This window comes from Myotis nattereri (assembly GCF_964212035.1).
Source record: "Myotis nattereri genome assembly, chromosome: 20".
Classification (NCBI taxonomy): domain Eukaryota; kingdom Metazoa; phylum Chordata; class Mammalia; order Chiroptera; family Vespertilionidae; genus Myotis; species Myotis nattereri.
In genome coordinates, this window is record NC_138096.1 from 3,615,661 (window position 1) to 3,639,244 (window position 23,584).

Genomic DNA, 23,584 nt, shown 5'->3' on the forward strand with positions numbered 1-23,584 from the left:
GGCATTTTTTTAAAAAAATATTTGTATTGATTTCAGACTGGAAGGGAGGAGAAACATCAATGATGAGAGAGAATCACTGATCAGCTGCCTCCTGTACGCCCCACACTGGGGATCAAACCCGAAACCCAGGCATGTGCCCCAACTGGGAATCGAACCGTGACCTCCTGGTTCATGGGCCGAAGCTCAACCCCTGAGCCACACTGACAGGGCTGGAAGCTTCTTGAATCTGGGTCCAGAGGCTCTTTACTGGATAGAACTCTTGCTAGGAAGCAAGTCCACACTTCATATGAGAGCTGCCCAGGGGCACGAGGCAAGCAGATCCACTTGCAAGGGGTCACCAGGGCCCCGGCTTGCACTTACGGGGCGGGGCGCATGCTGTGGTCACAGCTGATGTGTGTAGGCCCAGGACCCGGAGCACAAGTGGAATTTTCCTCTCAGCGGCGGAGGCCGGGTAATTTTCCAGACTAATTTAAACCAGAGGACGGCTCCTGTAAATCGCAGTGATTCAAGCCCCTGGGCAGAGGCAGAAGCCCCAGGCTCGGAGGCTGTTGCCTAACTCGGGTTAGCCCTCAATGGTAATCCTGTTTCCTGGTCCTGGGGCCTAAACAAGAACCCTGCTCGGCTTCCAGAGCATCCTAGCAGCTCCCAGAGCATCCTAGCGGCTCCCAGAGCATCCTAGCGGTTTCTAGAGCATCCTGGCGGCTCCCAGAGCATCCTAGCGGTTTCTAGAGCATCCTGGCGTAGGGCGGCCACACCCAAGTGGGGGCTGCAGATGTTTGGGGCTACAGATGTGATTCTCACGCACGGACCTTCCGGACTTGCTCTTTCATGAACCCGCCGTCCTGCCTCTCGTGATTTCGAACCCGCTGTCCAGGAGGCCGCTGGGCACTCGAGGACACGAGGCGAAGCAGAGAAAGGGAAGGGGAGGAGCCTCAGACATGCAAACAGGGTTCAGAAAGTGGCCTCTCTTAGACAGGCAGCTCACTTATTCGGACCATTTCACGAAGTGACCAATGGGTCTCTCGGGATTTAAAAGCTTAAAGGGCTGGTGATAAAGTGAGGAAAAGTCCTGGATAAAATAGAAGGATTTGACTTTGAGGTAAAAAGCAAAAAGAGGAAAAAGTAAAAACAAAACAAAAAACGTTCCTCCCCGCTCTCTCTAACCTCGTGCTTTGCGTCCTGCAGAGCAGGGGAGGCGGCCCTCTGGGCTTCCAGGCCTCGGGGGCACAGAGCGGGGGCACAGACCCGCTGGGTCAGGACTTGAGCGCAAGACGCGGACAGACACACAGAGGCTCCCGTGGACGGTGCCTCTGAGGCTAAGTGCCTGGGAATGGAGTCGTGGGTCCAGAGACGACGGTGGGCAGGGCAGGCCCTGGGGTCAGAGAGGACCAGCTGGAATCCGGGCCCCCACCCCTCCAGCAGCTGGTGACCGTGGACAGTCAGGACTCCCTGCGCCTCAGCTCCCTCGCCTGCAACGTGAAAAGCAGCGACACCTGTCTCCCATGAGCGCAGCCCACACAAACACGAGTGACAGAACGCCGGCAAGAGGTTCGCTCTTCAACCCAAATCAAGAAAAGGAAGACGAGTTGGAAATGGCAAGTTTAATGAGCCCATTTCACTCACGGCCACGTACCCTGTCTGCAAAAAATCATCAGTATTTTCTGAATGCTCTTATGCCTGAAGTGAAACTCGTTCACAAAATAAAAGCATACGTGATCCAGTGTCTAACACCAGTGATTCAGAGAAATCACCCCTGTTTATTTTTCCCAACAAAGAGGGGGGAAAAAAAACATGGTTCGATAATTCAGTGTTTCGGTCGCTGGCAAAAACCGTCCGCACCATTCAAAGCCGAGCTCCCGGCTGCGGGTTCCGCGCAGGCGCTGACGGCCGGCACCCCCACGGCAGCCCCAGCGGAGGGCAGGCACCCCCACGGCAGCCCCAGCGGAGAGCAGGCACCCCCACGGCAGCCCCAGTGGAGGGCCGGCACCCCCACAGCAGCCCCAGCGGAGAGCCGGCACCCCCACGGCAGCCCCAGCGGAGAGCCGGCCCGTGAGGTCACAGGAGTCGGAGCCAGACGCCCGGCACGATGTGCCTAAAAAAGAAGCTTTGGGAAAACGCAGACCTGTACAGGGAGGCAAACACTCCTGCTGCCGCCGGTTCCGTTCCTTTTCATTATTAGTTTTTGGTTGTGAAGTAAACGTTTTTGCTGTGAGGGAGGAGCTGTAGGACTTTTAAGTGGAAGCCAGCAAGCCACTGGCTAGTACACGCCTTCCCTCCCCCAAATCCTCTCATGATTTCTGTTCTGGTTCCGAAAGTAAAGAGAACGATTTCAAGTATTCAATTCCTATCAAAAATTGGTATCAAAAGTAATAAAGGACCTAATTTGTTTGTAATTCCACGTTTTAAAAAATAACTTAAGAAGCACGAGTCCGCCCTTTACTGTGTAAACCCCGCAGCGCGGCTAGAGCTGCTGCAGGCAGCGCGGCGAGGAGTCGGCGTTCAGCACCTCGATCATGGACCGCAGCGTGGGGAACGTCTCGGACACGGAGGGCAGGGCCTTGTAAGAAGGCGAAATGCTGAAAAGGAAAAACACAGGAGGGGTGTGAGCGGTCACACAATTTTACAAAAAAGGCAGAGCGTATGCTGCCTTCCTTCCTACTGTGACACCCACTTTCCAACAGCCCACAGAGGTAGTGACAGTGATTACAAACACGGAGCTGGGAGCGGAGCACACCCTCCTAGGCACCGAGGCACCAGAAGGCTCATGCGATGAGCTGCTCAGAAGTGCAATCTGAGTCTTTGGGGAAAATATTAAAACTGATTTGCACATGACCGTGAGGTGCACACGTCCCACGGGCGGGCACCTGGGTGGAGCAGGAAACCGAAACAAGGGTATCCCGGAAGAACGTGGGGCCGCTAGACACGCGTGGCAAGGCTAACGGGACGCGCAGACGGAACCAGAGTGTCCGCAGACAGGGGCTCCGTCTCACAGCCAGGACCACGAGGCATCCGCGAGCGGTTTCCTCCCAAGCCCACTCCCCTGCGGCTTCTGTAGAGCAGAGCCAGGAGGGGCAGAGGCGGCCGATCACGTGGCGTCCGGCCGTGTTCACTGACGCACACGCGTGTCCCTCGCTCCTGAGCACGGAACCCGAGGAGCGGGGGTGAGCGGGACACGAGCCACGAGAGCTGGCTGTCTGGTTACACAAATAATAAAGACGTTTGCCACTTCCTTCACAGCGTCTGTATTCATTACTGTCACCCACACACTCGCCCTTGAAGGGGCCTTACAGGACCGCAGACCACCTGCCCTGCACGCTCCTGTGTGAGAGGAACTCGGGGAATCGAGCGAGTCCCAGCCCCTCGGAGCAGCAGCCCCGGGAGTGGCCCCTTCTCTCCCGTCAGCTCAGCACCCTCTGCAGACCCCGCGAGGACTGACCTTTTCAAGTTCATCCAGCTTTTGGCTACTTTGCTGAAGGCCTCGGAACCAGGGGCTGTCATGGCTTCGAAGTCCACCAGCTGAGAGAGGAGCGTTAGGGAGGGGGTGAGACATGAGGCGCGGCTCTCCTGGGACACCTGGTCCCCTCATGGGTCGTCACAACCCATAGCCCGGCTGGAACGGCCATCCTCCCCGGGGCCACCGCCTACCTTGCCCTTGGGGATCTTCCCGGCCACTTCCTTCCCGCTGGCCATCAGCGCCCCCACGATCACCGAGTACGCGATCACACTGTTTAAACGAAGCACAGGTCAGTCCCCAGCTCACCGGGGCTCCCGTCGTGAGACACGACATTTTCTTTTAGGAATCCTCTGAACATTAAATGTAAGATTGCTTTCATTTGGTTTAAAAGGTACAGACTGATTTACTTCTACAAAAGGATCTACGATGTAAAATGCAAGGGTCAATGTGACCGAGAATATCCTTTTCTGAGGAATAAAAGCCTTCTTTTAATTAGGACGTTTCTTCCCACTTAGGTTTTCGATTCCTGGGGACAATGAGTTAGAAAATATGTCTGTTTATATTTAACAGCTTCATGTGGCTTGGCTGTCACATGCATATCGACAATATACTTGGTAGATTCAGGTTAATCCTATCACTTAAGCATTAAAAACTGGCCTTCAGAGAATAATAACAGAACTCGCTCTCCAGTGCTACCAGCGGGTTTGAAAAGCGATACGTTGTGTCCGTCTCCTTCCTGGCATCGAACACACTCCCTCCTGATTCTCGCATCTTTGTGACGCCCGAGCGTGTGCCCGTGCCAGGCGACCCAGGTGGCCCAGGACGCAGATAACTAAGCGGGGTGAGTGGGCCCCTGGGACAGGAGTCGCCCGGGGCTCCCCTACCAGGGACGAGCTCACAGAGGGCACGGCAAGGGCAGGAGGTGGAGGAGGCGGCAGGGCCTGGGCTGGCACAGCAGGAAGGCGCGGCCTGGGGGGACTTGAGGATGTGAGGAAAGGTGGGAGGCGGTGGGGGTAGGACCCTCAGAGGTTCCGCAGGGCAGAGAGGGAGGGAGGGGACGAGGCAGGATGGGGCCTGGCCCGGGCACCCTACAGACAGGTGCCAACAGCACATGCCAGCGACATGCACGCAGCACTGGGCACCCTACAGACACCTCCCCTGTTACTGACATCTAAACCCCTGAAGGGTTCATGAGCCAGAATTTATTCACATGGTAAAAGCAGTACAGAATGGGGGGTGACTCAAAAGTATAAAATATTAGGGCTACAGGTCAATTAATGGCCAAAATTTGGGGGAGAGAGAAGAGGGTGGGGTAACAGTGTGGGCGAATATGAAAATTAAGGTACAAGGAGCACGAAGCCTGCACACAGTAGGCCTTCAATACACCTTCGTGGAACGAATGAGCCCGAGCCATAGCACTCCAGCACACAACATCAGGACTCTCGAGCAATTATTTTTGATGATGTGGTGGATCAAGGACATAATGTGGGGGTGGACTTTGAAAAAACCAAAAGGCAGGCTTCTGGTCTTTGATTGGGCTACTTCTGTACCCACACCCACAGAGGGAAGTGTAAGCAAAAACAGAACATGCTTTTCCATATGAAAACTTTAAAAGTATAGGACAGCACTCACCTGGATCCTCGAGAGAGTGGCATTAAATTATAAAAGTAATAAACTAAGGATAAGATTAAGTTGCAAACAGCGTCAGCCTCCTAGGAAAAAAGACACATGCCCGTGAGCTTACACACCAATGACAGACTGAGTCTTTATCAGAACACATTGGGAGCAGGGTCATCTCACTCCTCCCCCACAGCTGCTCCCACTCCTGACACCTGGTGCTCTCCTGTAGTTTTGCTACAAAAGGGTGCACAGTCCAGCCTAGAGCCTACCTTCCCAGCTGTTTTAACAACTGCAAACGTTTCTGATAAGCATACAAATCTCTACCTCCTTTAATGCTATTTGCAAGGTCAGAATATACATTGAGATGAAAATAAGGCACTTATTAGTATCCATTATGCTCTTGACAAGCCTCCCTACCTCAAAAGATTCTGGTAAGCCCTCCTCTGCACAGAAATTTAGGTGGTAAATATGCTTAATTATGTATAAAACTTAGATGCTTAATCATAAGAAGTAATTGATTAAAACTGTGAGAGAAAGAAGGTGCCTTCGCGGGGCCACGGGCACCCGTTCCAGGACGTGGATGGAGTCCTCAGACTCTCGGCCCAGGGACAGCGCAGACATCCAGGGGACAGGCCAGATCCTGCCTCTGGGGAGCCCCCCTTGCGTTGGGGTGGGCAATGGAGGGACAAGGTCACAGACCAGAAAAGGTCACTTTCATCACATTTTTCATTTCAATCGTGACAAAGCCCAAATGTATGATAACATCTCCCCAGTGACTGCAGGTACTAAATATGGGGACCGTCTTGATCAGCACATCTAAACTACGTACAGGACCGTGAAAGCTGGTTTCAAGCATAAAACGCGTAATCCCAATGAGGGCAGAGGCTTAACGTTCACAGAGAACCGCGGGCAGCGTGGACGGAGGGACACACACACCCACCCCAAACTCCGACGAGAGAATGAGCACTTTCCCCTTTGCTGTCAGGTCTTTATAGAGGGCGTCGATTTCCGCGTGATATAATTGTGTTCTTTCTTCTGTGGTCTGAGTTTCCACAGAAAATAGTATGTTGCCGACCCTAAAAATACAAGAACGCGAGTCAGAGGCATGGGCGCTACAACCCAGAGCCAAACAGAGAGTCAGAAAGGAAGCAAATGGCACGCTGATGTGGCACAAGCCACGCGGAGAGCAGACCCCGCCTTCCAACCACACGGATGAGGGACGGGCCATCCCACCTTTATGACCACACGGATGAGGGGTGGGCCACCCCACCTTTCCAACCACATGGATGAGGGATGGGCCACGGGATGCCATTTTCTCACAATCCAGAGGTTGCTGGGTCTAACCATATGCACTTATTCTAGGAGCTTAAGCGAATACAGGGGGAAATGGCTACTCGGGGCAGAGACTGGGTTTAAACGCCCAGGGGTTTAAACGCCCAGAAACGGCCACCCTGGTGTGACCGGGGCGCAGGGCCTCAGAAACCTCTGGGACACCAGTTTCCTCTCCTTTCGTTAAGCCTCTGCTGCAGGCGCAGCTCCAGGCCAGGCCTGGGAGGGTGTCATTTGACGCCGCAGGTGTTTGAGGGAGGGGGCAGAAGTAAGGCACGAACTACTAGGATCTGAGACTGCTATTCTAAGGACCCGAGGCCGCGGGTGAAGTCTGGATTTTAGAATCTATATATATAAAAGGCTAAGCGGCCAGCTGACCGGCGGACGGGTATGACGTGCACTGAGCACCAGGGGGCAGGTGCTCAACGCAGGAGCCGTTGAGAGGCAGCAACTTTGCAGAGTGGCCTCGCACTCCGGGACCCCTTGGGGGATGTTGGAGAGCTGGTTTCGGCCCGTTCCCCGCAGGCCAGGTCAAGGGGCCCCCCTTGCCGGAGGGACCCCACTCACTCTGCAGATGCCCTTTGAGCCTCAGCGCGCCCCAGGTGAGGCCAGCCGGGGAGGGACCGAGGGAGGGTGGCTCTAGGGGATGTCCGGCACGTCTCGCCCAGTCCCGCCTGGCCAGCCACCTTTTAATTAATTTCCTTTCAGTGTGCTCAAGTCTGTGCACCGGGCCTCTAGTAGTTAATAAAAACGCCCCTTCGGGGCTACTGAGAGTGAAAAAATAGGACACCCCCTCAATGGTCAATAACAAAAAATAGTAGTGGGGAAAACGACAACTCCCATAAAACGGAGCACTAGCAATTATTACACATGCTGATGAGAACAGGACATGGGACACGCTATAAAGCAATGGTGAGAATAGTAAAGCAATATGCACAACATAATCGGTTTCTAAAGAAAAGAACTTCAGGGTTTGTATTTGTTAATCTGGGCTTATCTGCATATGCTATTTTTTAATTTTCATCTGTGTATTCTACATGCTGTACACCAGGCGCTGTTCTTGTAATACATTAACACCTGCATTAGAAGAACTTGCAATGGCCAGTCTCTCAGCTCTGTTCGTCTGATTAGGGAAAGCCTCCCCCACAAAGAACTTCCAGAACCCAGAGGGGCACTGCCGCCTGAGACATCACCCTCAGCACCGACAAGGCTGCCACCCAGCACAGTGAGGAGTCAGCTGCCGTGCTAACACTATGGCTGTCACGTGAAGAAACGACTGGCCATGGCCACACGGGGCCTTGTTTCGCGTCAGGGGACAGGGACAGCCCTGCTGCGGCGTCTCCGTGGCGACCGGCACAGAGCGCAGCCCACTCTGCCCCGGCGTCAGCCCCACCGGCCGAGCACGTACTTGTCGCCGGTGATGGTGATGGTGAAGCCATCGTACTCCTTCCCTTGGTCCTTGAGGCTGGGGACTTTGGTGTTCACCGTGAACCCCTCCTTCGTCTTAGTATTGAACTGCTTTCGGGGGAAAAAGCTCACGTTACTCGTGTTCAAGTCACTGTCAACCCCCACCCGCCGCTGTGCGGGGCGGACTCGACGCCCGTGCCCCCAGGTCACCGAGGTCCCGGACGCACAGACCAGCCAGCAGTGACGGAGCACAGGCCCCAGCACGGACTCCGGGCCCAGCTCGCACCCCGCAGGGCCCCCACGAGCCCGCAGAGAACCGCAGCACCGTAGACTCCCGGCTCCTGGACCGGCAGGGGCGCCCTCACTCCTGGAGCTGCTTTGGGTTTGGGTGGCTTCTATGCTCATCATCGGCTGCAATTCTAAGTCTGAGCGGAAGAGCTGCACCGACACCCGCACTCAGAGCAACACCGTGCCCTGCTGCGCGCCTCCCGAGCGCGTCTGATTGTTCTGGAAAGTGTTCCCTGTGACATTGGCAACTGGGAACTTGGACCCACACCGACTCCGCAGATCACGGGCCAGGATGTTCCAGGGATCCGCCAGCTGCTCCCTCTCGGCTGCACTGAGCCACTGCGCCCAGCACGCTTCCTCTTTAAGCCGACACCCGTCTGACATGTTAAAGCCTCCCTAAGCTGACTGTGTGTCCTGCCTAGAACCCCCCCCCCCCCCCCCCGGGAACTAGAGGTTACAGAGGCGGCCAGTGTTCGGAATGGTGCATCCCAGCAGCCCTGGTGGAGCCTTTCTGCCCTCTGGGGGGCATTTGGGGAATTCGCGGGGCGTTTGGTGGCCACAGCGATGAGGTGGGTGGGAGCCAAGACTACCCGACGCCCCTCTGGACTTTCCTGTAGATGAGAACCTAGTTGTAACTTAGTAATGACCGAGGCCTGGGACTCCCGTTACGCTTACGCACTAAATGTTTGTTACAGTTTTAATATGCACGGAATTTTCCAGGATTGCCAGCAGCACATAAACTGAGGAAGCGGTGTACCATGTACTGTCTGGACTTTCCGGAGCGTGGTTTACCGTTTCAGAGAACCCTGTCACCCGTGGCAGCGTCGCTCATGGTACCCGAGTCCCCACATGCTTGAAGCAGGATTCACCTGCGTGTATTTTTAAGGTTCCTTCTGTCTCCCACATCGACTGCTTCCTCACAGACTTGCTTCTCTGCCTGAGTGCGATGCCCGAGTTTCACTTTATTTTGGTTATTACGCAGCGTGGGTATGCGAGGGTTTTCGGGCGGCGCACTTTATAAACTTGACGACACTGGCAGCGTAATATTAATGAACATGGCATTTAGCGACTCCAAGAAGGCTGCAGCTTTACTGTTCCCTGAAGGTGTGCTGCGGACCTGAGGGTAAACTTACCTTCATGATCGGAAGCAGGTCTTCCACTTTGTGTACCTTCTCCAGGGCCTCTCTCACCTCCAACAAGCCTTTGGGGTTATTGGCACTAAAGAGAGAGAGAGATGGGACTAAAATCAACACAGAAATGTAGTAATTGGGTGGCTGCCTCTCGCTGGGCCACAGCGAAAGTTCCTAAGTAATGGGAAGGGTTCATCCGAACGAGTCCGGCCCACAGATGAGAAAGAAGGAAACGGGGAAGCAGATTGGACGAGCATCCTGTGTGGCCATGAAACCTCGCTCGCCGATTCCAACTCTGAAGTTAGAAGCAAAGGCTTTCTCTTTGCTCACACGGAAGTACCTGCTAGGTGGTGGTTGTTGTTTTTTATTAATTTTTTATTTCCCTGCTAGGTTTTTATATCAATTTTATATTTACTTGGTGATAATGACTCACTCAGAATTTTTTTTCTCCAGTGTTCTGTTCGCTGTTATAACTATGTCTTTACATCTCCCTCCCTCTCCGGTGAGGAAGAATGAATATTAAGACTGAAGTCCCTTCTAAAGGATGCCAGAGGAGCATCCTGCCTTTAGAAGAGACTAGGAAAGCCACAATATTGAGGTCCATGGAGTCTGTTAAGTTATATAGAAGCAGGTTGATAAGTCACTGTGAAAGGCTTTATGATTCCAAACACGATGCAAACATGTAATACACTTTGTTTACTCCATCAATAAGCTGAGTTTTCAAGTTTCATAAACATAACAAAGACGTGAAATCAATCCATCACCAGGAAAAAGAATGTAAAGCATTACCCGTGATAAATAAGAATTCTGTCTTTAATAAAATGAAGAATTTTCTCAAAATACTCCAGGTATCTCATGTTTATCACCTGCCCCCTGTAAGAAAAATAATAAAGAATTTTTACAAAGGGATAGATGCCAGACAACATCAAATGTCCAAGTTAATTCAAAAGAACAATAGGAAAGCGAATAGGATGAGGTAGCCACACCTACAGGGAATTCACCCGTTTGCAACCAGTGCACGGAGCGGCAAGGACTGCTCGTCGGCTCGTGCACCCGGCTCTGGGGGAGGTGCCGCCCTGGAGATGCCCGAGTGGGGAGGAGGGTCCTCAAGGACTAAGGCTCAGACGTCTGTGCCACTTCCCTCCCCGGGATGCCCGCACTTTCCCAGCGACACGCCTTCTCCCCGTTCTCCTGACAGCACTGCTGCTGCTGCTGCCTGATGTCCACCCGCAGGCAGCCCACCATCCCCACTACCCGCCCTAAAGGATTTCTCTCACATTTCTACGCCCACCCCCACCCCCACCCCCAATCTGAAAACCCCCAAACTCCATGCACAGCCACACGGTGATGTGCACACTCCACGGATATGTACATGGGCCCTCGGCCAGGTCACCAGGAAAGGAGCCACGGGCCTCTCGTGGTCTCCAGGCCCACGACTGAGAATAAACTCGGATGAAGACAGAGAAGACGCACGGGGGGTCCTACCTGATTAAATTGATGTGGTTGTTGAAACCTCTGCTCAGACTGCGTGCCGGCATCTGATCTAACCACAGCACCGGCTGGTCCGGGTCCGCAATCCTGTAAAACAGAGCTTGTTAGAGACGAAGGCCTCCCACAGCCCAGAAAGGTCCCAACGCGTTAACAATAAAATACCGTCTTTGCACAGCGGGGAGAAAGCGGTGGCGCAGACCAAACTCCAGCCAGCTGTCCCGACGGCCACGGAGGAAGTCAGGACAGGCTCACGAGCAGGGCGGCACTTTCTCATGAAAGTGAGTATCATCCGGGACCCACGCCGGAGCCGGGCACCCGGGCACACACGGCAGCTACAGAGACACGCACCAAAGTCCACGCAAAGGCCACAGCGCACGCTCTTTCGAAACGACTGCTCTTCTGGCCGGTGCGGCTCAGCTGGCGGAGCGCCTTCCCACGCGCCAAAAGGTGCCGCTTCTATCCCCAGTCAGGGCACACGCCCAGGTTGTGGGCGCAGTCCCGACGGGGGCAAGGGAGGTAACCGATCAATGTTCCTCTCTCTCCCTCTCCCTTCCTCTCTCTCTAAAATAAATAAAAACCTATTTTTTCTTAAAAAAAAAAAAAGATTGCTTTTTCTAAAATACTTTTTAAAAAAATGTATGTGGAAACATGGTAACTCCTATTTTGTCAATAGTAAATGAGTGTATTTCAAAGAATAATGATGCCAGCAATACTCGACAAATTTAGAGGAGATAATATAGTGTATGAGGCTTCTTGTTAGGAAATAAAACAGAACTTGAAACCTGTTGAAGAGACTTTTTTTTTAAATCCTCACCTGAGGATATTTTTTCCATTGATTTTTAGAGAGAGTGGAAGGGAGAGGGAAAGACAGAAATATCGATGTGAGAGAGACACAACGAGTGGTTGCCTCATTCCTGAGCCCTGACCAGGGCCCAGGCCGGGGAGGAGCCTGCAACCGAGGTACGTGCCCTTGACAGGAATCAAACCCGGGACCCTGCAGTCCGCAGGCCGAGGCTCTACCCACTGAGCGGCACCGGCCAGGGCGAGGAGACCTCGTCTCTGTCATGCAAATGCTGGTTACCGTCTCCACTTCACCGCGATGTCGAACATGTCCCTCCACTGCATCAGCCGCGTCTTCCCGTTCATGCGCACCTTCGAGCTGGTCCAGGTCCGCTGCACGGCCTGCATGACCTCCAGGGCGGCCAGGCCCATGGCTGCGGAAGAAACCGTGAGGGAGCGGCGGCCAGGACAGCTGCGGGCCTGAGCTCGCGTCCCAGGGGTAACTCCGGTCGCTAACAGCGGACCCTTGAACACTGGGTTGGGGCACTGGCCACCTGCAGAGCTGGAAACCCAGGGACCAGTTTGATTCCCCCAAACTAACTGCCAATAGCCTGTTGGCCATAAGCCTTCCTGATTACATAAACAGTCCTTATTACATAAACAGTCGACTAACACATATTTCATCTGTGATGTGCGTTATGTACTCTATTCTGAGGATACAGTAAACTTGAGAAATAAAAATGTTATTAAATCCTAAGGAAGAGAAACGGCCTCCACAGTTCTGTGCTGTATATGCCGTTACGTTTACATCGTCTGTTGGCAAGACAACTGTCTGCCAGCACCCACATCAGTACTGTCTTAGGCGATGCACTGTCGGGGCTACACCTGTCCGTAACACCAGACATGACACAGGGAAAGCTCATGTGGGAAAGCTCAGATGTATCTGCAGGTGTCAGGGTTCGTGCACTGACAGGGAAGAGCCAGCAATCTGACTGCTTTGGGATAGCCGGAAATCTCTATGAGCTTCCACAGATGCACTGAAAATATCTACGCACGAGTGGACCCTGCAGGTCCAACCTGCGCTGTTCAAGGGTCAGTGTGTAAAGAAAGAATCATAAGTGTGGAGATTTAACAAGACCAGGTGCACACTGCAATCATGACGGCCCTGCCAAAACTCAACCTTTCTGAGGGGACTAGAGACACCCCAAAGGTGTCCCCTCCCCTCGGCTCCCTCCCAAAGCACCCGGAGGCCTCCAGGAAGGAAGCCGCCCCGGGGGACGGGGGAGCCGCCTGCCCCTCAGGCCTCGGACCTATGTTTACGTCCACACCATGGCAACCGCATGGAGCCAGGGCAGGAGGCAGTCTTCCTTCGGGATGCAGATGAATGAATCCACACGTTGCTGTGATGATCACGTGGAGATGTTGAGTAAGCACAGCAAATGGTTTTTTAAAGCACAGCGCGGTTTGGCAATCCTGGCTCCTTTGTCTGAAACGGCTCCATTTTCGGAGCCTTTCACGTACCTCTGTGTATTCTCTTGTTGGGCAGGAAACCAGGCGTTTCATACTGCATCAGTGACCCCAGACGATCCGCTACGCAGATCAGCTCTTGTACCTCCGGCTTGTAGCTCTCAAAGTTCTGATGCAACACGTCTCTGGAAGAAACAGGTCCGACATGCTAAGGACTTTTACAACAGGCATCGGGTCATCGATTTCCCCGAAGAGCAGTCGCCGCCTCCACCGAAAACCAATCAGGAAGCTGAAGGCCACCCGGTTGCTGCCGATTCTCACATTAACGATCTGATTCTGTGGGATGCTGGGCCCGAGTCGGCACTGAGTTCTTCCTCGGCAGGATCGGCACCTGCTTCTGGTGAAAGCCTCCCACGTGGGATCAGTGCAGCCCTTTCCAGTCCAGCCAAGCCCTCCTGCCTCTGCCTCCAGCATGTTTTTTTTTTTTTTTTAATGTTTTTATTGATCTTCAGAGAGAGGAAGTGAGAGGCATAGAGAGATAGAAACATCATCGATAGGCTGCCTCCTGCATGCCCCTACTAGGATGGAGCCCCCAACACTGGGATGTGCCCTGACCGGGAATTGAACCGGTAACCGCTTGGTTCCTGGGTTAATGCTCAACCTATGAGCCACAGGGCTGGGCTGCCTCCAGCATCCTACCACCACAGCTGTTAGATACGCTCCTCTCTGGGACACCCTCCTTGCAAACGTGCTGACCATTCGCCACTCCAGTTTGGACGCCTTTCTTTTCAGAGAGTGAGAGGGTTGATCTTTACGGAATTTCCTTAATTTTTAAGACACTGTGACCTCCCAGGAATCAGTATCTATTCTAGATCTAACAGTGTTGTGAGCGGAGAGCCCTTTGGCATCTCCGCTTTGCCCTACGGCAGCAGTCTTTGGCCAGTAGTGGGATTTCAGACCTTCAGTATGTTAAGTAATTTGTTTTAAAAGTAACACAGCAGAAGAATAATGAGTATCAAAGGCTGCCAGTCAGTCCAAGCACATCTGAAGGTGGACGACTGTCCACAATTAGCAGGGAAGATCCAACTAGAAGAAATGACGATATCCAGAGGTAAGTTTCATGGTACTTTATAACCTAAAGAAGCCCGGCCGGTACAGCTGAGAGGTTGAGCGTCAACCCATGAACCAGAAGGTCACGGTTCGATACCCGGTCAGGGCACATACCCGGGTTGTGGGCTGGATCCCCAGTAGGGAGCATGCAGGAGGCAGCCGATCCATGATTCTCTCTCATCATTGGTGTTTCTATCCCCTTCCCCCTCACCTTTCCTCTCTTTGAAGTCAATAAAAAAAATATATATATATATAAAAGAAATATTTGCAGACGTGTCAAATCCAAAAATGATCAGAAACAGGAACAGAAAGCCGTGCATTGGTGAAGAGACAGCCCGACGGACTACGGTTCAGCCTGAACAAGAGGACACGCCCGCAGGGCACTCACTTGATGTGGGGCTGCAAGCCCGGCTGCTCCTCGTAGTCTTCTATGAGGAAGGGCAGGTTCTTAGCCCAGTGGTCCTTGAAGCTCCCGGGCAGGTCCGCGTCCACGTTGTACTCCGTGAGGGGCGTGTCCAGGTGCGCGTGGAGGTACCGAGAGTACTCTGCGGGCAGGGAGTACAACCTCACACATCCAGTGCCGCTAAAGGAGCGTCTTCTTTAGCGGGCGGCCACACAAATGTTTTGTGACACACGCACTTCATTACAGTAACTCTAAATGGGGAGCACCATGCTAAGCGGAAGAAGCCAGCCAGAGAAAGACAAGCATCACATGATCTCACTCACATGTGGAATCTAATGAACAAAATGAACAGATGAACAAAATAGATGCAGAGACACAGAGGCATGAAACAGACGGATGAATTTCAGCGGGAAGGCGGGGGTGGGTGGGTGGGAAGAGATGAACCCAGGGAACTTTTATGCTTGTGTGCATAACAATAATGCAGTGACTGCCTCCTGAGGGGGTGGGAGCGAGGTGGAGGGGGTCAATGGGGAAAAAAGAGACATCTGTAATACTTTCAACAATAAAGATAAATTAAAAAAAAAAAGAAGAATCCTACATGGAGACTCCAAATTTAATTAAGTCACTATTGTTATATGCTAATCGGAGTGACCTGCCACTGACTTGAGTCTCCAGGTGAATACAAGCGTTACCCTGGGCCCACAGTGGCTGAATTTTAACCACCTTCCCATGAACTACACCACAGAGCTCACGTTTCCCTTCCAGATGCTGAGAATCCAAGTGTCAGATTGAGCCTGGTTCTCCGTCACCTGCTAGATGAGTAGCTGCCTATATGGTTTCACCCACGGACCGCCTGCTGCTGATCTCTACAAAGCAGCACGGAAAAACCCGGGACCTGGCGCCCCATCCCTCCATCTAGAGCTCACAAGTCCAAGTTCTCCGAACCAGGAAAAAAGAGGGAATTCAGAGGACAGGGCTGTGCTGCCCAATAGGCAGCCCACAGCCACCCAGCCACGGAGCACTTAAATGTGGGTAGGGTGCCTGAGAAGCTAAATTTAAATGGATTTGAATGAATTTAAACTTAAAAACATTTGATACAGTTATTAGAAAACTTCAGTATGTTTGAAAGAACTTGCATATGTGAATCTACTTTTTCAACGTTAAATTTTATGAAACTTAAATTTAGATCAAATATGCCCCATGGAAATTTATATTGAAATTGAGATGTACTGTAAGTGCAAGCTTGGAAGACTTCGTACAAAAAAGGTAAAATAGCGAATGAATAGTGCTTTCCTATTAGTTACATGTTGAACTGATACTGTGGATATACGGAATTAAATCAAATGTCCTGTTAAAATTCATCCCACCTGTGTGTTTGGACCTTTTCAATGTATCTACTAGAGGATTTAAATTACACACAGTTTGCGATTATTTTCTGTTGGACAGTACCGTTGTGAAGGGCTCATGGTAACAAAGGAAAGAGAAGAAATGGAAGGAAAGATCTGGCTTTACGTGAAAAACAAAAACATCCAGTTCCGAGTCCCACCGCTCACCACGGGTGGCTGTGGACAGGCTCCCTGGAACCTCTGTCCAGGAACTCAGCTGTCCATGGAACATAAGAGACAAGACAAGCAATACGCTTCCTGGTTTTCCGCGTGAGAATACAGTGACTGTCGTTTCTGACTCACCGCGGAGGTATTTCACTTTCAGGTACTCCGGGCTGGCCTTCTGGCCCGGGAGGGGGTCGTTGAGCATGACTTTAGTCTGTGCCTTTATCCCCTCGTAGAACTGCCCCATGGCCACGTGGCTGAGGCCCCGCATGTACTGGCACACCTCGTTGTACGGCTCCAGCTGCAGACACCGCTGCCTCGGCAAAGGAGAAACGCATGTTAGTGTCGATCCAGTTTAGGGAAACGCTCATGTGCGTCATCCTTTCATCTGGAACTAGGCGAGCTCTCCCTCCAGGTGAAATCAGGCCCCATACATGCTCTGTGAATTAGCCGACAGGGCGGGGCAGCGGCTTTCCTTCCGTTTTGAGGCAGAAACCCGACTCCCCAGCAGCCTGCTCATCCCGGGACTTCCCGGGGAGCCGTGCACACCTGCAGCCGGCTCGCTCGGGCTCACCTTGAAGTTCTTCAGGGCCTCCTGCAGGCTGCCGTGGTGGTAGAGCATCAGGCCCCGGAGCTGCAGGGTCTGCACGTGGTTCTGGTTGAGCAGCAGGGCCTTCTGGAAGCTCTCGGTGGCAGCTTCGAAATTGCCCAGTTCTCTAGGGGTTTCACAAGAGTCACGCACACGGTACAGACCCGTTAGAACACATACTCAGTAAGTCATCTTCAGAGTTAAGGCCTAATCTGGGAATCGGATAGCTTGGCAAGGGGTTTCCCTTTTTATTTTTATTGATCTCAGAGAGAAAGGGAAAGGGAGAGGGAGAGGGAGAGAGAGAGAAAGAAACATCAATGGTGAGAGAGAATCATGGATCGGCTGCCTCCTGCACGCCCTCCATTGGGGATCGAGCCCCCATGTGCCCTGACTAGGAATCGAACCATGACCTCTGGGTTCATAGGTTGATGCTCAACCACTGAGCCACGCCAGCCGAGCTCTCAGAGTTTTGAATAGAGTTTCTGTTACTGTCTTCCTTTTCTAACTTTTATGGTACCTTTGAATAAATCAGAGTGCATTTTTTTTCCCCCAAAGCCAAAATCAGAATGGCTCTGTTTCTGAGGGCCAGGCATGGAGCCAGGGAGCCAGGCAGCCAGGGTCACAGCACAACTTCTCCCTCCCGACAGAGAAGCGTCAGAACTGTAACACTTTATCCCTCTACTGCAACCTGCACCCAGATCATAGCCATGTGGGCAGTAGCCTTAGTGGCGGCTTAAAAAAACAGCAGCGTCTATAACTCCACAGCTCGTGAGGCCGCCATTCAAACCATCACCCGGGGAAGCCTCTCACTTTCCAGACAGATACGCATACACACGGAAGTTAGGAGCGTAAGAGTAAGTATCATGACACCCTCTGACACACGGGTCCTGCTGTATTCCAGACTCTCAACAAGTGCGCACATGCCTTTGCGATTTAGAATGACCATTTCTTTTGGTTAAGAAACAAAATTTTGGCCCAGCCAGTGTGGCTCAGCGGTTGAGCGTCAACCCAGGAACCAAGAGGCCGCCAGTTCGATTCCTGGTCAGGGCACATGCCTGGGTTGGGGGCTCAATCCCCATTGGGGGCCGTGAAGGAGGCAGCCAATCGCTGATGCTCCTCTCTCATTGATGTTTCTACCTCTCCATCCCTCTCCCTTCCTCTCTCTCTCTAAAAATAAATAAATAAATAAGTAAATAAATAAAATAAAAACATATTGAAAATAAAATCTGACTCATAAAACAAGGAAAAGAAACACAACTTTGCTTAGAGATCATTCCTATCTGAGGCTCTGGCTTCCCCACTTGCCACCCGCCTGCTGCCCACCTGGCGCTCCTCTCCTTACCTGTAGGCCTGCCCCAGGCTTTTATACGCATCGATAAAATCAACCTTCTGCTTCAGAGCTTCTTTGAAGGATTCAATAGCTTCCTGCAAAAAGCATATAGAACATTGTTTCGCTTGCAGAACAGTTCAAATTGAGTTTTGCTTCAATCACTAAAGCACCTGAATGTGTATTTCACAGGGTCTTAGTGACTTTTTAAATAGGAGGACTTTACAAAAAGAGAGAGGTAGGAAGTGCAATCAACTGAACCTGGAGAGTTTACTTCAGTCAACAGATGCATCCCTGGGAACCACAGCTTCTCCCTGCCTTAGGACGTTCCGCCTAAAGATACCACCTTCCTATTAATATCACTTCCTTAATGACTGAAAGCCCCGTGGAACCACAAGGCCCACCAGCTGTGGGAAAAACTCAGATGATCATATCTAGCAGCAATAAAATAGAACCAACAAAAAGGGGAAAAAACAAGCCCACAGTGAAACTGTTCACAAAACACGTGAAAAGGCCCCTGTATGGGCTGTCCGAAGGGTTCCCATGATCTATAAGGAAAAAGAAACAGGGACACAAAATAAAACAGAAACCTTAAAGGTGGGCGTGTGGGGCCTGGCTCCTGGCAGCACCGTGGCAGGTCTGCGGCTGAGGGAGTGGGGGCCACGCAAGCTAAGGGAGTGGGGGCCACAGGGCACCCTGCTGCCAGGAGGAGCCGTAGCAAACACAGCGCTGGCCGCTGTGGGACTCTCCCTGTGAAAACCGCTACAAAATGGACCCTTCTGTTTCAGAACCGACATCCCAGGCTTAAACCGGCACCAAGTGTCTTTTTCATTCTGATTGGCTCGTTGACTGTAATAAAGATCATGAAGACATTTCACACATTTCCCCAGGAAAAGAAGTGTCTCACTTAAGTGAATGGCTACAAAGCCTGACGCTTTAATGAGAAAGACTTTACAACTTCTGTGATCATCATTTCATCCTCGATGAGACAGGTCAGAGCAGAAAACTACTAAAGATGTCACATGCCTTGCACATGGTAGGCACTCAATAAATATTTAATGATTTGGTGGGCACACAAGATAATTTTGCAAAAGCAGTGCAATCCTAATTCTTTAAAAAGTCACGCATTCCCTGCTTCTGGATTTTCTTAGGGGCGAGGAGCGGGCAGCGGGGCAAGAGGCTGGCATCTAAATATTCCTCAGGCAACAATAGGACAACGTGCACTTTAAGGAATTCAACTGAACACTGTTTGGTAGAAAGAGGAGGACCGGTAACTTCAGTATTTAAGAAATGTTCAAGACCGCTGTAAACTAAGGCTTCCTGTTATGACGTATTTTTGACTTTGAAAATTTTTGCAACTATATTTTTGATTCAGCAAACGTGTACTGAGCGCCTACGACGTGCCGGGCCGTGGGAGGCACAGGGGAGACACGGTGAGCGGGTCGCGACCTCTGTCCTCTAAGCAATCAGTCGAGTTAGAAGCTAGGATCTACCCCGGTTATTAGAAGGCGCGCTAAGAACTACAACAGAGGCACGCGCCCACGTCCTGGGAACAGAGGGAGACGCCGCTACCTGACCCGGGTATAGCACAGGCTCCCGGAGGAAGGGGTGGTGGGCTGGGCCTCAGAGAGCGTGGAGGAGAGGAACTTGGGAAGGAGAGAGGCCTGGTGGACGGGAAGGGACTGCGCAGGGGGACGGGGCGCTCAGAACTGGGGGGAGGGGGAGGGGAAAGGGGTCAGCAGGAGTGCAGGCAGCTCGGGTGGGAGTAGTGGGGACAGAAGAGTTGGGGACCAGGCCAGTGTGGTCACCTGGGCCATGCTGGCAGTGAGGGCTGGGGGCTGCAGGCAGGGGTGCGGCCTACGAATGGGCTCTGGGCAGGATCACGGCTGTGCACCAGCAGAGCAGACAGACTGGGGAGGGGGGAGAAAGGGGCCACGTGGCAGGGTGCTCGAATGGAGACAGTGTCTCAGGAAAGAAAAGCAGGGTGCAGTTCGGGAGACACCTGTAAGAGCAAACTAGGACCGCCCGGGGCGGCTGTTTGGATGTGGGGATGAGGAAGAAGGCAGTCAGGGAGCTTATCAGCCGGAGAGCCTGGGGGGGCCGAGAGCTGCCCATCCAAGGGGTGGGGGCGAGGGTTACCCAGCGTGAGGAGGACCGGAGGAAGGACAGAGGCGGGAGGGGGAGGGTCAGAGCCCAGGGAGGCGGGTTCAGTCTGGGTGTCTGTGGACGTCTGGGGGAGGTGCCCAGGGCCATCGGCTGCCCACTGCACTTACAGCATGCTCGGACGCCACAGATCTTCAATGTGTGATTTCTCTTCAGCTTTTAAGAGGCTTTGGTTTCGGGGTTCCTGTCTAATGACTGCACAGCTCTCTACCTCATTCTGCCAAAGAGGGGACATAGCAGAATCAAGATTTGAAGCCGTTGGGAACACAGAAACTACGTTCAAATGCATCAGTCTCTGTGGATATGCGCTGGCTCTGGGCTGGCTGGTGCAGGGAGTGCCCCTCACACCTCTGGCCGGGCCTCCTCCCGGCTGGCGGGCGGCCAGCTCTCCCTCTGGCCGACAGCACAACCTCAGGGAACCCTCAGAGTAAAGGCTGATCGAAATACGTGCTCAGAACGTACACGTTCTTAAGTATCCTCGAGACACAGATAAAACAGAGAGAATCCAATAGGAAAATGTTTGCTGTTTTTTCCCTAAAACATCCAAACTGTCCGGTACAGCTACTCAACTGGACAGCTGTGCCATCTGCCATGCAACACTGCCTGGTAGGTTTCTAATGTGCTAGACGATGACGTAAATAAGGGGTCACCCATCACCCACTTCCTGGATTTCTGAACTGCCTTTGGCCTGGAGAGACCCCTTCACCAGGGACACAGAGGTATCTACACGAAGTTCATTCATTTAATGAAGGCGTTTCACCACTGACTCAGGGTCGGGTCTGCGCCAAACTCAATTCCACGGCATTCTCCCCACCGCGCAGCGAGGGCAGGGTCCGCAGACCACGCCCACCACGTCACCTTCAGGAGTCCGCGGTGGAAGAAGGTCAGTCCTTTGTACAGCATGGCGATGGGCTGGTTCCTGTTCAGCGCTAGGGACTGCTGGAAGTCTTCGTGGGCCGTGGCGTAGTCCTGCGGGAGGGAGAGTGGGAAGAATGAGGCAGCACTCGCTAGACACCTGGACATTTCCTACCTCTGACCTGGAGAGAGAAAATCCCCATCTATTCTCTGTCCTTTCAGCCTCAGAGGAAACATTTCATGACCATAAATAACTCGAATGCTTCGACTGTTAAAATAGTGGGTTTTCTTAGGAAATGGATGGGAAGACCGACAAAGGTTTAATATAAGTATACTGTTTCAACTATTCAAACACTATTATTATTTTAAGTAACATTAAAGTGATAACCTGTTAGAGGAACTTTAAAAATTATTTTCTGGTACTCACAGGTTATTATATTAAATACTTCTAAAACAATTATGCTATAAATCGACCTTCACATGTACTATGCTGAGATTTTAAAAATATCTATTTTTTGCATTAAAAATTATTATAAAAATTACATAAACCCAAAAAAGATAACTGGGGCAATCAGAAATGCCACTGTGATGATAAAAGACAAGCCTGCTAGACCTGGGTCACCCACAGAAGGAACCTGCGGCCTGGGGAGCCACAGTAGCTCAGCTCATGGTTCCGGGGTTGATACCCAGAGGAATTCAAACTGTACCTCTAAGTTAAATAATCACACTGACAGCAGGCCCACCTGCTTCCCTACGCTGGCAACCACAAGAGAGGCTGAAGTGTAATCCAGGAACCAAATTTCTCTTGTTTCTCTCTCTTTCTCCCCCCACCTCCCTCCGCCCCGGCCAGAATTAGTTCCTACTGACAGTTCAAGCAAGAAAATGTGTTCTTGGTACTTGATATTTCGCTACGGGTTCTATTTCAGCGAAAAAATAACAATAAATGCTCTTATAACGAACGGTCTCGTATCACCAACATATTACTATGCGGCCCCAAACCCAAATCTTCCGGGAGCAGAAGGAAAGGTGACTCGGCGTTTATCATCGAACAAGGAAGTGTTCCTGGGCAGAAAGGACCCACCTCTGATATGAAGTGCAGGGTCCCGCGGTGCCGGTACAGGCGGGCGGAGGGCTGCAGCTGGATGGCCTTCGTCAGGTCGTTCACCGCTTCACTAATTCGTCCCAGAGGGGACAGAATCTACAAACCCAAAAAGGCGGTCAGGAGAGAAAACGCCCAGTGAGCAACCCTAGAACTGCCGATGTTTTCATTACGCTTCAGCACACTCCACTCTCAGCATTTACTCCCTCCGCGGACTAGAGTCCTTGACCCCAGGCACTGGGCAGTGGGGTTCAAGGTCAGCAAGCTGAGCGGCCTCGCCTCTGTCCGCCCAGGGGAAGGCTAACGAGCTGGGACTGCAGCCATGGCCTTGGGGCTGCTCCACGCTCTGGGTTAGCACCAATGCTGCTGTTCTTGAAATGTGAACATTTCCCCTCAACCTCTAGTTCCTCTTTCAGACCCAAATGTGGGGTCAAAATCAATCGGAAAGAAAACTGGGAACCATTAAGACAGAGAAAGGGCTGGACCCAGAGAGAGCCGCCCATGACCTGTGGCTACGTCCTCAGAGGTAGTAAGTGCCCAATGACCATTTCTAAGGTTTCGGGTGTTCGTAAGCCCTGGTGTGTTCACGCTTAGCTCGACAGTCATGATCCGCGACACAGAGAGACACGTCGGCAAGCCTGTCTGGAGAGCTCTTTGGCCCAGCGATGGTGTGTCCAGGCCACAGGACCCCACAGGAGATAGTGCGGAAGGCAAAGGTACACCAAGAAGAGTGAGGAAACCCCAAGTGGGTGTCAGTGTGCACGCCTCAAGCTCAAGCACTTTCTCCTCAGCAAACGTTCTTGGTTAGGATTGGTTTTCTCCTGATAATACAGGTTGTTTTGATCAAGTTTTACTAACTGGCTTCCTATTCTGCAGAAGCTGCCAACCAGCAAAACGGAGGATTCAGGGGGCACATGGCCAGTGGCAGGAAGAGGAAGGAACAAAGCACAGGCCTGGGAATCCCACAGGCAGAGTGGGCGGGGCTTCTGTTTGGAGGGAAAAATATCCCTACCCAGTTTATTGACCCCTCGGTACAGAACCATAATCAATAGGCAGAATAATGACCCGAGTAACGAAAAATGCTGCATTATGTTCATTGAATACAGACTATTTCAGAGAGTAAAACCGTTCTCCTAAGGTAATTTTTGACATATATGTAAGTGGTATGCTATAATTTAGCTGGAAAAAATCGCCATGTAGTGACATCATTGCCCAATAACCCTGGAAAAGGGCAAAGTTGAAAATTACTTTTCTAATTACCAATGTCATTTTGGGATACATAATTAGCTTTTTATTAGATATACAAAACTTTTAAACCTTCTAGATTACTCTTTTTTTTCTAAGTAAACTTAGAAATTAAAGTCATGCTTTATCCATAATGTTTTAACCACCACGCACTCACCAAAGTAGAGAAAGAAAGAACCTCAGGATTACAATCCAACATAGACCAGAGGTAATGAATCATATCATTGTTTGAGAAAGAATTTTCTTCTTAAAGCTAAATCCCCAATAAAACATAAAA

The 23,584-nt window shown here is 51.7% G+C and overlaps 1 protein-coding gene across 6 annotated transcripts in view; it reads right to left on the reverse strand.

Moving 5' to 3' along the window:
* Positions 1-1,716: 1,716 nt before the first annotated feature.
* TTC13 (tetratricopeptide repeat domain 13) overlaps positions 1,717-23,584 on the reverse strand; it is a 43,225-nt gene continuing 21,357 nt past the window's right edge. For 3 of the 6 annotated variants that reach the window (XM_081114297.1, XM_081114295.1, XM_081114293.1), the window contains 17 exons: positions 22,045-22,161; positions 20,967-21,077; positions 17,961-18,043; positions 16,604-16,745; positions 16,168-16,342; positions 14,465-14,621; positions 13,021-13,151; positions 11,801-11,933; positions 10,714-10,806; positions 10,018-10,101; positions 9,232-9,316; positions 7,812-7,918; positions 6,015-6,150; positions 5,087-5,166; positions 3,646-3,724; positions 3,437-3,516; positions 1,717-2,576 (listed from right to left, as the gene is read on the reverse strand). In XM_081114297.1, coding sequence (XP_080970423.1) covers positions 2,462-2,576; positions 3,437-3,516; positions 3,646-3,724; positions 5,087-5,166; positions 6,015-6,150; positions 7,812-7,918; positions 9,232-9,316; positions 10,018-10,101; positions 10,714-10,806; positions 11,801-11,933; positions 13,021-13,151; positions 14,465-14,621; positions 16,168-16,342; positions 16,604-16,745; positions 17,961-18,043; positions 20,967-21,077; positions 22,045-22,161 — 1,908 coding nt within the window. In that variant the 3' untranslated portion in view covers positions 1,717-2,461. Of the gene's footprint in view, positions 2,577-3,436; positions 3,517-3,645; positions 3,725-5,086; positions 5,167-6,014; positions 6,151-7,811; positions 7,922-9,231; positions 9,317-10,017; positions 10,102-10,713; positions 10,807-11,800; positions 11,934-13,020; positions 13,152-14,464; positions 14,622-16,167; positions 16,343-16,603; positions 16,746-17,960; positions 18,044-20,966; positions 21,078-22,044; positions 22,162-23,584 lie in introns of all 6 variants that reach the window. The other 3 variants (XM_081114296.1, XM_081114294.1, XM_081114298.1) reach the window with 1 other exon arrangement.